General features: G+C 43.7%; 2 protein-coding genes across 3 annotated transcripts in view; one reads left to right on the top strand and one right to left on the bottom strand.

The window, feature by feature from the left end:
• Nucleotides 1-116: 116 nt before the first annotated feature.
• On the bottom strand, nucleotides 117-6,164 carry MRPS18B (mitochondrial ribosomal protein S18B). The gene is made up of 7 exons (XM_029584250.1): nucleotides 5,899-6,164; nucleotides 3,446-3,587; nucleotides 3,251-3,348; nucleotides 1,623-1,691; nucleotides 1,292-1,358; nucleotides 1,075-1,134; nucleotides 117-459 (listed from the first exon to the last, which is right to left on the bottom strand). Exons 1-7 carry the CDS (start codon nucleotides 5,962-5,964, stop codon nucleotides 242-244), a joined length of 720 nt encoding a protein of 239 aa, XP_029440110.1. The 5' UTR covers nucleotides 5,965-6,164; the 3' UTR covers nucleotides 117-241.
• A 435-nt stretch (nucleotides 6,165-6,599) lies between these two features.
• PPP1R10 (protein phosphatase 1 regulatory subunit 10) overlaps nucleotides 6,600-12,657 on the top strand; it is a 57,078-nt gene continuing 51,020 nt past the window's right edge. Inside the window, exons 1-3 of one of the 2 annotated variants that reach the window (XM_029584249.1) lie at nucleotides 6,600-6,792; nucleotides 6,941-7,382; nucleotides 11,649-11,827. The gene's annotated coding sequence lies outside the window, so the exon portion shown is untranslated. The remainder of the gene's footprint in view (nucleotides 6,793-6,940; nucleotides 7,383-11,648; nucleotides 11,828-12,657) is intronic. The other variant, XM_029584248.1, reaches the window with a different exon arrangement.

Raw genomic sequence — 12,657 nt, 5'->3', positions numbered from 1 at the left:
CCTCTGTTGTGAGAGGCTGAAGCTATTAAACTGAGGTCCCACACACCCAGAGATGACAGCCTCTGTCCCCAGAGCCACACTTTTTTTTTGTTAAATCATAAACACAGACAGGTCCATGATGGTTTCTAGAAAGTGGTGTGTATTAGTGAAGGATAGGGATGACAATTTTTATTTCATGACCTAGCTGAGACAGCTGTAGAAGAGGCCTAGGCTGGCCGGAAGGGGATAGTGTTGAAGTCCCTTAGCTGGCCGCTGCCGCCTCCTTCAGGTACGGTTTGTACAGCTTCCGCACTCGGGCCAGCTCTTTCTCGGGTGGCTGCTGCCACTCGTACCAGGCGTACCAAGCTGCTCCGTTCTGGAGGGTGGGCGCAGGGGCTGTCTTGCTGACGGCGCTGTGGCTGTTGCTGTAGTCCTCCCTTGGCTGGAACTCCATGAAAGGGATGTGGAACAGCAGCAGACCTGGAACATTGCAGAAAGGAGGGGTCACTTTCCAAGGATCTGCTCTGTACATTTTACGCTCACAAATGTCTGTGACTGACAGACATGCATTAACTAACGCCCCGGTGACAACATCCTATGGGGGCCAGACATGGGACCCACGGGGGTGGTCCTGTGCGTGCGCACACTGCCTCGTGAGCTCCTCGGGATCCTTGTCTAAACTACTAGCTGGCTGGGGCCCAGTTGTGCTGTGATTTTGCTCCATTTTTTTTATCCTTATTATAATACCCTGATACATTCCCAGGAAAAATAAAATTAAAACCAAAAATTAAGAGCCCAAAACCAGGAAAAAAAAAATCCCCAAGGTCGTTAGGAGTGAAGGCTCGGGGTGCTGGTTCCTCCTCCTGATCCAAGCAGGAGAAAACGGCTCGGCAAAAAAAAAAAAAAAAAAAATCAAAGAAAAGGCAGGGCTGGGGTGATATTTCAGGGAGTTCCCGCGCCTCCATTTTAAACATATACTCCATGAAGTCTGCCAGTCCTATAGCACCAAACAAGGACTTGCACCCAAGGGATCCCGGCTCCCTGCAGGGTTTCTCTGTATTAGTGCCTTTCCCTTTCCTCCAGGACTCCACTTACCATGGTCCCGTGCCTGCGCAATCGCTTTGGTTAAGCTCTTCTGCTGCTTCATGCAGACACCTACCAAAGCAAAATAAAATGGAGTGCGGAATAAGCAAAAAAGGAAATAGGCAAGCAGCCGCCTCCGGGGCAAGAGGGGCAGATTTCTGGTGCCTGTGGGGTACGAGAAAACGACACGCAGGCGGCAACCTGCCAGGGGTCGAACGGACCTCCCTACCTGTCCTCGTGGCGTCCAGCATGCTGCCTGAGTGCGGACAGATGAACTGCTCCAGCAGCTTCACGTTCTGGCAGAGAAATAAAAAGGAGGGGGGGGGGGGGGGTTAGCGGCGGGATCCGGGTGCAAGTGAGGGACTGCAACGCATCACGCAGCAGAGGCAGCACTGTAAGGCGGTTACAAAAAAAACAAAAACGCACGCTGGAGGAGGGAGCTTCGACTGAATCTCACATCTCGAACTGCACTCCAGCAATTCCCCAACCGAGTTACACAAAGGACAAAAAAAACCCCATTTCTGTGCCTGGGGGGGAAGGAAAATCCCAGCGATACTTACCCTGTAATCCACGCCCAGTTTCTGGTCCCGGCAGATGGGGCAAGGATTCCCAGAAACTTTATCTCCTCGCTGCAGGGGTGAGGGGCAAAAAAAAAAAAAAAGACAAATCAGAACCAAGGAGGACAGCGAGAAGGGAGGATATGGCAGGATGCTGACACACAGGGAGGGAGGGAGAGAGAGAGAAGTACAGGATAAAGCCTCTCCTGCGGCCTTGACACATCACAACGCCACAGGCAAAGAGAAGCGGGTGAAGCCTGCTCAACTGAACAGAACTGCGGAGGCCCGAACCCGGCTGCAATCTAAAGAAAAGAAGGCCCTCAAAATACTTACACAGACCGGAAAGAAAATGCCTGGGCTTAAAACAGCAACCCCTCTCTCTGGTTATTGGCTGAATTTACTCTCATGACAATTGAAAAAAAGGGGGGGGGGAGAATTGTTGTTTTTAAATGTCACCCACCGAAACCAGAATAGAGAAAGTCTGGAGAAATTTAGAGAGCGGAACCCGTACAGCGCAAGGGTGAAGGAGAATGGGTACCCGACCCACAAGTTAGGGAAACGGACTGAAATGTATTTATCTGATTTATATTCTGCCTTTCAGGTGCTTCCCTGTCCCCTGAGACAGGGTCTTGCACGCAGACACACGCTCTCCCCCTCTCTTCTGGGCCTCTTTTTCAGTGTCCAGTTGGCTGGCAGACACAGCAGGTCCTCTGCTCCTCTCCCTTCTTCAGCCACGCTGAGATGGGCTCCAAGATGGCCTGTCGGGCCTCTTCTTGGGCTGCCGCAGTATGGGCTCTGCAGTGGCCTGCTAGATTTCTCTCTCTTCGGCCACCAGGTTCCCTTTCTTCCTTCTTCAGCCAGTGCGGAATGGGCTCGGTGGCAGACCGCCAGGCCCCTCTCTCTTCAGCCACCAGTTGGATGGAGTTTGCTAGCTCCATGGGAGGCCACTAGGTCCCCTCTTTCTCTTCTTTGGCCACTGTATGAGGGGCTCCATGGTGTGGTGCCGGGCCTCTTCAGTTGCCATTGGCTTCCTAAACATCCCAAACTCTGGCCAGGGTCGTGGCATGGATGGCAGCAGGCGTCACATTTATGCAAAATGATTTTCTGCTGCCGCCAGGCCGGTCTCGCGCTAGGAACCATGAGACTGGCCCCAGGACAGCAGGAGAAGACGTTCACATAAACGCAGCTCCTGCTGCCACCTGGGGAGAGTGGATTGAAGCAGGATCACATGGCTTTGCCAGCACTGCATCTCGGTGTCCATGCCCAATCTAATCCATAAATCTGAGGTGAGTGCAAAACATTTTTTGGGTGGCACTTGCCCTATAGCGATGCCTATGAGGACAATCTATAAGACAAGCACTCAGCGTAAGCAGCACATAGCGAGCTTTACTCTATCCTATCATATACTGCAGAAAGGGTGAGATGGGAGGGAGCAGGCCTCTACTAATTCACTAGAAACAAGAAGAAAACAATACAGTATTGCATTATACAGGGTGGCCCATGGAAACGTAGCCCACCTCCCACCCCAGTGCCACGCAGGTAGGCTACTTTTCCATGGGCCACCCTGTACTAGAGCACACTGCAGCGAGAGGGAGAAAAGGCAAGGGAGGGAAGCTGGGAGAATAACTCACAATGCACGTCTTCCTGGTCTTCTGGGGAGGAATCCCACCTTTGTGGTTTCTTCGATAGTCGGCCCATACGGGCCGCTCCCCGTACCTCTCCAAATACTCTACAGGGGACAAAAAAGCAGTTACAAAAAGGTTAAATATCCATGGCTAAAGACAGACAAGTCCAACCAGTCTCCATCGAAGAGGAAGAGAGGGTACCTTCACTTGTCAAGTAGTCCCAAGGCTTCTCCTTATAGCGAGAGCTGGTGTCAAATGCCGAGGTGGCAGTCGTATCTGCAATCTTCGTGTCCGTGCTAAGGAACTGGAGTCTCAGCCCTGGAGCCCAAACAGCAAGGGCCGCCTGTAGGAACAGACAGTAAGAGGGGAATATGGGAGGAGGGGCAGGCACCTTTCCTTGAGTGCACCAAGGACTCACCACTCGCCCTGGTAAGGAATTACTGCCCTTAACGGAATGCATGGTTGTAACCTGCACAGAGTGGCAGTTCCTGCCATGGGCAAAATGTGGGGCAGACTGGGACCACCTGGGTCTTTATCAGCCATCGTTACTATTTAAATACAGTTGTTCCGATGGCTGAAGGGAGCAGCTCTGCAAAGCAATATCTTGAGTTTTGTAATCCATTGTTATTCTGCAGGATCTTTTATGGGGAAAAACAAATATATATATACACACTTTTTTACATGGTTCTTCCTCCTCTATTTTTTTTTTTTTCAAATGCTCGTAAGGTAATAAGACTTAAGTGATCAGGTTCCACCTTTGTCATGGACTTCCTGACGCTGTGGCCCTTTTTGTCTTAGTTTCCTGTTTTTAACTTTTTCTAATCACCAAACCAATAGAGTCAAATATCTGAATGCACAGTATGCGATACAAAGTTCAAGCACTCATAAGAAAACTCAATATTTCTTATTAGAAAGACATCATAAGGCAGTATCGTGGACCATCATAACACCCATACATGCAAAGCTGATTAAATCAGGTCATATATAATCATAAGTCCCTAATTCTTTTTTTTTTTTGTTTGTAATTTAAATTTCTTAGGCATGTAAAAGTTTTACTTTCCTTGAATTTGCCCATTTCCTCAGCAGTGGTTCTTGAATCATAGGAACCTCCAAGAATCACCCAATGTAACATTGTTTCAAGAAGACTGCATCAGGGGTATGTCCAATGTATTGTAAACTACACGAGCATTGTAGCAGATATACCACGATTCTTGTCCTACAATCGGAGATATTCTCCCACTAGAGGCAGTAAAATATTTATCTGTATTCTGCATGCTGCAAATAATGTAATTAGAGCATGTTTCTGCATCCACTGTAGTTGACGCAGAGGCTTCAAAATGAGAACTGGATTGAACTACTACTTTTATATGCCATCCTCAAGAAAGCAAATCTCACCGGGGGGCCTATACTGTAAAAAGAATCAAGAATAGGCCAGTGATGCTGAATGATTTGACACATCTTAGTGGAAAGTGATGAATATCTTAAAACACAAGTCTGTTGGTCCTGAAGGTCCTCAGCGTTCTGTTTAATTATAGCACTTGGGTGAACTTTTTGTAAATGTCTTTCAACCTTAATTTTTATTTGTTTTTTACTATTGAATATCAGAACAAATCATTTGTAAATGGAGGAACTGGCCCACTGGTAGATTTTGTTTGAAAACAGTGGGATGAAAACTCTGATAGGCAAGTAGATTGTTCCTCTCATCAGGCTTCCTATATATATATATATATATATCTCACATAAATTTCAAATGGATATTACAAGCATTCAGCCACTGATGAAACAATCAGCAAGTCAACTAAACAATGATTATATATAACCCGATTTATACATGTGGAGCAAATAATCAGCTTTTCATACATGGGTGTTATGTTGGTCCACAATACTGTATTATGATGTCTTTCCAACAAGCTATGATGAGTTTACTTATGAATGCTTTAACTTTTTCTATACAATAAAGTCATGATAATTGTTTAAAGGAGGACATTAGAATTGCTATTTTCTCCAATCCCACTTGTTCCCACCATTTCTCACTGTTTGACAGCTTGGTACTGAAAGCTCAGAGCTAAAGGACATGTAGCCCCAGACTCAAATCCCTCCTCTGTTGTTGCCACCGACTGTGCAATAGCCTAGAGCTGCGGACCCAGGTTCCAGTCAATCCCACTACTGCCACCAACTCTCGCTCTATTATTACAGTCTATCATTGAGAGCTCAAGTTGTAACACCTGCAGACTCGGACGCCACACGACTGTCACTGTGTGCGGTTTAGTGCTGTGACACCGGCTGATCCAGGTTCCAATCCCACCACTGTCACCAATTTACTGTGACTTTCAATTAAAAAAATCACTTAACGTTCATATTATGTATATAAGTATTCCGAATAGGAGTAGTAAGCTTTTTGAGGGGGTCGGGAAACCCGTGACTGTTAAACGGTACACCCTCAGTACGAAAAATTGGAGACAAAGAGGTGGCACAGAGCGGGTACAATGCTGCGTTATGGACAAGCCTGCGGTACCCGTCAGGACTACCAGTCCCAGAATGCAACGGAGCAAGAGTTAAAGCGACCCCTGGACCTCCAAAGTAAATAAAAATAGAACCAAGGCTTCCCCGAAATCCTGTTCCTTCCACCTGCCGCACCGGTCCCGCCTTTCTACCTGGAACTGGGGGCCCCTGACGACGGCCACCGCTCTCCACAGCACACCGCGCAAGGAGGCAGCCATCTTGCCGTGGACACGGAGGGGCGGGGAAAGGAGGAGGGAGCGGCGCGATACAGCTAGGAAGAAAAAGAAACTATATTTAAAGAAATAAAAGGCAGCAGCGACGGAATGGCATTTAGAACGCTTTGCGCGGAGAAATAATGGAAAAAAAACCCCCAATAATATATTAATAAATAATATGCATGCACGCTCAAGGGTCGTCGAGCTCTCCGGCGCGCGACAACCTCTTAAGCGCGCACGCCCTCCGCTGATCTAACGTTATCCAAACACCAAACGAAATTTTTTTTCTTTTTCAGTTACATGAATATCACCTTAGTCTCTCAAGGAAAAAAGCGTTGATTATATTTATGATAATTAAAAAAGTAACAAATGTTTCTTTTTCGACCACATGATTTAATCCGTCTGAGGAACTGCGCATGTGCAAGCACTAAAAAAAAAAAAAAAAAGAAAAAGACGTCACAAGCTTTAATAATTTTAAAAGTCAATTTCCTTGGTGGGGACTATCTTTGCCGCCTCGGTAGGACCCGTTTCAAACAAATGTTGCAATTTTAACTTTTTTTTTGTGTTAATTTTAATTAAGTTGTACCCTAATTGGTTCATTATTTTCCTTCTCCTAGACGACGCCGATTTTGATTGGCCGCTCGTTCCATTACGTCGGATGATCAGCTGCCGAGCTCGCTCTCGAGCTCTTGCTTGGGGGGAGGGAGAGGGAGTCGGCGGAGAAGCGGAAAAGAAGGAGGAAGTGGGGGCGGGGGTTACCCTGCTGTGACGTCACGTGCCTATATAAAGCCGCGCCCGAGCAACCGTCGCCATTCCGGGGCTCGGCTGAAGGTGAGTGAGAGGGCTGTGTGCGTGTGGCTGCTTTATAAGGAAGCGAAAATCACAACTAATAAATCGTTTGAATGTAAGATTCTGAGCGTGTTCGATGGGTTTTGACTGAAAATGGTTTTTTTTCCCCTCCCTCTTTTCCCTTCTTCAGGTTTTATTCGACTACGCGCTGTGAGAGAGCCCGAAGCGGGAAGATAAAGGCGGCTTTATTTTTGTCTTCTCTGCTCCGCCTCACATAACCACTACTACACACGCCAAAAAAAAAACAAAAAGGACTCTACGGCGGCTGCATGTGAACAATTTTTTTGTTTGTTTTTTGTTTTTTTTTTGTGACTGAAGAAATTTCTCCATATCTCAAAACAACAAAAAAAATAATCTCTATAACCAAATCCAAACGAAAGAAAAACCCTCTCCCGTCCCCTTTCTAGTCCGCCCTCTCTAAGTAAAGGCATAAAATATTCCATTAGAGCAATAGCGAAGGGAGGGGGTAGGAAATTTATTTTAAGAAAAGGCAAATGACCTTTTATTAGTATTTAATTTTTTTTCGTTTATTATCTCCCCGAGGCGCTGAAGGAGAGAGGAATTGGAGGAGAGTAAGTGTATTTTTGAACGACAAAAGAAAAAAAAATGGGGTGGTGGGAAGAAACCGTTTGTGGGGGGGGAGGAGGAGGAGTAAAATCCGTAAGGGGAATGTGAAAAGTCATTTGGCGAGTAAGAGTGGGGGGGAAAAAAATATACTTTATGGGGATTTAATGAGCTCACATACAAGCGATGGCGGAGCTGGCGGGCAAAGAGCCGCTTCCTTGTGTGTGAGACGTCCCTGGAGCATAAAAAAATCAGGCTTAAAAGTATCGGAGTAGAAGGAAAAGCGAGCCGAAGTTAGATTAAATTATAAGCAATCTGTACATAAAGATTGCAGGGCTAGGCGAATGAGGATTGTGTGGGAGCCCAGTGTTAACATTAAAATATGCTTTTAGAGAATGGTTACGTGTCTGCTGGTGCGAAAAGGGGGGGAGAGGTGTTAGTGCAATCTGGGGATAAAGATTGCTGAAAGATTTGGCCTGATTGAAATTTTGATTTTTACATGAAGGGCTTTATACACAAGTAAAATATATATATATATGGGTGGGGGGTATAATTATAACATGTTTCTTAAAACCCCATATTAAAATAATACTTGTCATGTTTCAACATGGTGACTTTATATCCCTTTCTTTCACAAACTTTTTTTTTTAGGCTAACCTCACTTTTTTTCTTAGTGACCGGGCTTCTATATATATATAGATATATATATATTTTTTTTGTGCATGGATTGTATCTACAAAGTAGGACAAAACTGCTCTTGAGGAGGCTTCTTTGTTCCCTTAAATTTTTTTAGTCTTAAGATGGTGGTTGTTTTGTCCTTTTGGAAGCACCAAAATGGCGCCTGTCTCTTCTTTCTGCTCTGGCAGTGTTTCCAAGACAGGGGTGGGAGCTTCTTCAGCTGATGTAACCTCTTCCCTCCATGCTCCTCCTCCTCTACCAGCTCTGCTCATCAGCCAGGCCTGGGGCGAAAACAACTCCGTGATGGAGGGAGAGGGGACTCACTGAGTAGCAGCAGCTTGGGATGGGAGCGGAATAACTAATATTTATTCCTCACCCCCCCCCCCTCCCAATTCTTAACATTTGCTCTTTCAGCTACAGGCAAAAGACCTTTCAGTTCAAACTCATTACTTTTAATTTTGTAGGTTCTTTTTTGACTCCCACTATTGTTTACTCTGGTTTCAGACTTTGTTCCTGCCTGTTTTTACATGTGTGATTCATGCTTAGAATGTTATCTCCCAGCTCCTATTTTCCCTTCTGCTATAAAAGCAACCAGGGCCGGTATTAGCATAGGCTTCTGCTGTTGAAAGGTTTATAGATTTGCATGCAATATTTTTTTCAAGGAATCGTTTCTTGTATTTAAGATATTGCTGAACCTTTTAAACAGAATGCCTTTTTAAAAATATGGCCTTGACGCAGATGTAAAATGCTACCACTGGACTTTTAAAAGGCACTGAACATTACAAATATTAATGACCCAACCTTCCATTGTCTGTATTTGTGGGTTGGGTTTCATCATGTATGATGGGATAAATTTGTGTTCGATGATTTTATGCAACATTCCACAGTGCTTAGCTCCTGTACAATATACTAGGAATAAGATGGGAACATTAGAAACAGTGAACCTGCACTTGTAAACTCATCACAGGGAACAGCCACAGTCACCTGGTAAGCAAACCTTTCTAGTATTACATCTCATAGCTTCATTTCTCTTTCCAGCCACTCTGGGATATTTTTTAAACTTTTTTTTTTTTCCATTTTCAACCCATACTGTTCCATAAAGGTGCATGCAGGCTTGAAACCTCTGCAGAGCGACCCATTTGTATGTCAATCTCTTAAGACCACCTTTCTTACCTAAATTCCCAGCTGTATTAGAACAATTTAAACTAAAATTAATAGTTTGATCTGCATATTAGGCAAGGCAGCCTTAAAAAGACTTAATGGAACCTCATGGTAGTTTGTTCTTTTATAACTGATCAATTTATATAGCTGTCAACAGCAACAAAGCACTTGAGTTGTGGTTGTGTAACAGGAGATTGTGTAAGCTTACTTTGAAGTGCATTTAATTAATCATTCTGATGTCCTGGGAAGCCTATACAAGGCAAGAACCCTGGAGACAAAGTTAATTTAGCAGAAAGGTGTCCAGTGTCCTCTACCACTGACTGGTGGTAGCATTTTACATTCTGGGTATTTCTACTCTTGTGATTAAGTGGATCAGGAAAACTTTTTAATCCTGTTAAAAACACCCCCTTGCATATTTCCACATGTCAATAAATGGTATGTGGACTTTACACCAATTTGTGTGAAAATTGTGATTTGGTGCGTGTCATGTGGGATGCATGGTGAGATGAACGTGTTAATAAGATCCCCCTTTAATTCCCCTTTGCCAGCACAATGATGCCTGGCTACAAAAAGTGGTTTTATCCATAGTGTGTCTTAACTAGTACACACAGCCAGGAGGTTTCTCCATTCAAAAGCAATTTTTAGCTTGGGCAGAGTCCATGACCTGTATGAGTTTTGCATGCCTCTAGGGAAATGATGGCTTTATGCCTTCCAAAATAAAGGATCTGATTTTCTTATTGCAAAACTTGGAGTAAATTATACAAATCAAGTGTTTTTTTATGATAAAAATGTATGGGGGTGGGGAACCCACCATAAATAGACCCAGTAATGACTTAGTTGACTTGAAAAAACCCTCTGTAAGGAGGATTGGTGGTCTGGCCACTTTTTTTAACGAAAACAGTGTGTTTGCGATATTGCATAAAGCATTTAGAGCAAGCTCTGTCTTAAAACATTCAATTAAAAAAATTTAGTTATTAAAATGACAAGTGGATATGTGGATGGGAAAAATATTCTTAGCCCTTTGTAAAGTTAGAGGTTGAAATTAAGGAACAGGCCTGTTGCTAATGGCAAAAGTACTGTTTCCTGCTTTATGAAAAGCTGGCTTCAAACATGCTCTTGCATTTTTTCTGTTAAACCAGCTCGATTGCTGCCTGCTTTTGTATGAATTGCGCCTAAGCAGTTCCTGCTTTCCCTCTTTTTTTTTTTTTTTGGAACAATTTTACAACTGGTTACTCTGCAGCTTGGGGCTTCCATTGGTGTTTCTGAAAAGTACTTCATCTCAAAATGGACTTCACCTTTTCTAAGCTCTAAGCAATGCTTAGTAACTGGAAGGAAAGCAGTTATTGCTGAGGACATAAACAAGTGGGTGGGAAGTATAGATGCCTGAAGAGAGAGAATGTGCTTTGAAAAAACACTGCTGCTAGTATTGGATGTTTGCAAGAATGATTCCTGATTTCAAGTCCTATTAAATTCTAAATACTTTGTCTTGTCACAGTAATCGAAGTAAATACATCCTTAAATTGATCCCATCCATTTTTCTGTATTTTATAAAACATTTTTCTTGAGCTGAAATTAGGTGTCTTGAGTTTTGAGCCCTACATTTGCAATGACAGTTGCAAATATTTGATACATCCTTGGTTTTCAGCTGCATGCTTCTGCTGGGCTTGCAGTACTAGACATCAAAGCCACCTGTCAGGCTACAATATATATATATTTTTTTTTTCAGACAATAGCGAACTACAATGTTCTGTTTTCAGAATTGTACATTGACTAATAGATTTTAACCTTTTAACCAATGTAAGTGATGTACAGTACTATAGCTTTTTTGTACCAGTTCTGTAAAATATGTTGTAAAGTTTTGACTGGTGTACAGGCTCTTTGAAACAGTATTCCTTTTTTTTGCTCAGATGTGCCTCAGATATGGCGCTACAGTAAAAAGAACTGGGCATTTTTTTTTATCATGAGTTATGCCCCATAACTCTCCTGGCAATGAATTATATCAGTGTCCTGTAAAATTTTAACAAAAATGTTCTTGATTACATAGTTGCTGTTGCCTTCCCTAACACTATTGTAGTCCAAATAGTCCCAGCTTTTACTTTTTGTTTTTCATGCAGTGTTCAATCCAAAAACAAACGAGATAATTATGGGTACCTTTATGTAATTGGAGGCAGTTTATAAATATCAGTAAGCATTCTTGCAACACATTCTCTATTGGAATTGTGTAGATGTCTATGAACCCTTGTTGGTGTCTGATGTCTATTATGGCTGAACCAGTTACCAGCAATATTCAGGCATTCAACAAAAATTGGTGGGACAGAGGTAAGGGTGGTGGAAAAGGGGAACAAAAGCTGTTAAATATTGCAACACCAGGCAGAATCCTTTGTATTAGAGCTTGGTATACTTTTTCTATCATTTGTCTTATTTTTTTCTTCCAGACCTGAAGACCTAAGTATTTGTGGTCCCTTGGCTTTTTAGCTGTCGCAGATTAGGTCCTCAGCAGCCCTGCTTTTGTTCCTCGTTTCCAGTTGCTCTGACCATTGATGTATTAAGAGCAGGGGGGGGTCCCAAACTGTGGGTCTGAGCCCACTAGTGGGGGTCCCAGAAGACTTGCCAGGTGGGTTACAAATTAAAAGCCCCATTGTCACTCAGCCGGCTAAATCCCAGGTACAATGCAGGACCTCAGTTTATAAATAGTTTTAAAGATAGTCACATTCCAGCTGTAAAATGTTAGGTTATGGAAGAATGTTGGCGTGTTTTTGTTCGGTGGATCCTGTAGTTCTCTTGAGTCCTTAAATGGAAGGACAGGAGCCACAAATTTCATAGGCCATATGGTAACATAGAGTGACAACCCTTGCAACCTAAGCATGTTTTGAGGTAATTTATATCTCTGCTCATGATGCATTTAAGAGTTAAAACTTTTTAGCCTGGTAATTTCCTCCTTTTGGACTTCAGCTCATTGAGAATTGGTCCTCAGATATGGTGCTGTGAGTCCTTTATAATTTGGGAATTTTTCCCCTGTTCTATATTTCCCCTCTGTACTAAATCGCAGTCATTGCGGCAATAGTCCTTAGCTGGGGACCACGCACTTAGGGATCTTTCCAGATCCTTGCAATCATGGTCCCTAAATCTAGCTACTAGGTGTTGCCATTGCATGACTCTGACTTGGCCTGTGAGTGCTGCCTCCACGGCATTCCTAGCCCCCTCCCCTGAAGACAAGGAGTGGAAGACTTGAGCCAGGATTTTGAACCCAGATCCTTCTGCATGGCTATGCAAAGCACTGCCACTGAGCCACCAAGCTTGGCCTTTCTGCAGAATGTTGATGTCATGGGTTGCATGAGCCTGAAACACATTTTCTAGTGACGCGTGTTAAGTCATCTTCCAATATTTCCATAAATAAGTTAGCACTGTGTGCATTCCTGGTCACTGTATAGTATACCTTTAGTT

This window comes from Rhinatrema bivittatum, chromosome 19 (assembly GCF_901001135.1).
Source record: "Rhinatrema bivittatum chromosome 19, aRhiBiv1.1, whole genome shotgun sequence".
NCBI lineage: Eukaryota > Metazoa > Chordata > Amphibia > Gymnophiona > Rhinatrematidae > Rhinatrema > Rhinatrema bivittatum.
The sequence above is the reverse complement of the archived record's forward strand: the minus strand, read 5'-3'. Positions and strand labels throughout refer to the sequence as shown.

Excerpts from the sequence above, each read along its gene's own strand:
- MRPS18B (XM_029584250.1), bottom strand. The coding sequence starts at position 5,964 with ATGGCTGCCTCCTTGCGCGGTGTGCTGTGGAGAGCGGTGGCCGTCGTC. Across the intron at positions 1,692-3,250 it reads AGACCAGGAAGACGTGCATT|CGAGGAGATAAAGTTTCTGG; the intron begins GTGAGTTATTCT and ends TCACCCCTGCAG. Across the intron at positions 1,135-1,291 it reads GCTGGACGCCACGAGGACAG|GTGTCTGCATGAAGCAGCAG; the intron begins GTAGGGAGGTCC and ends TTGCTTTGGTAG.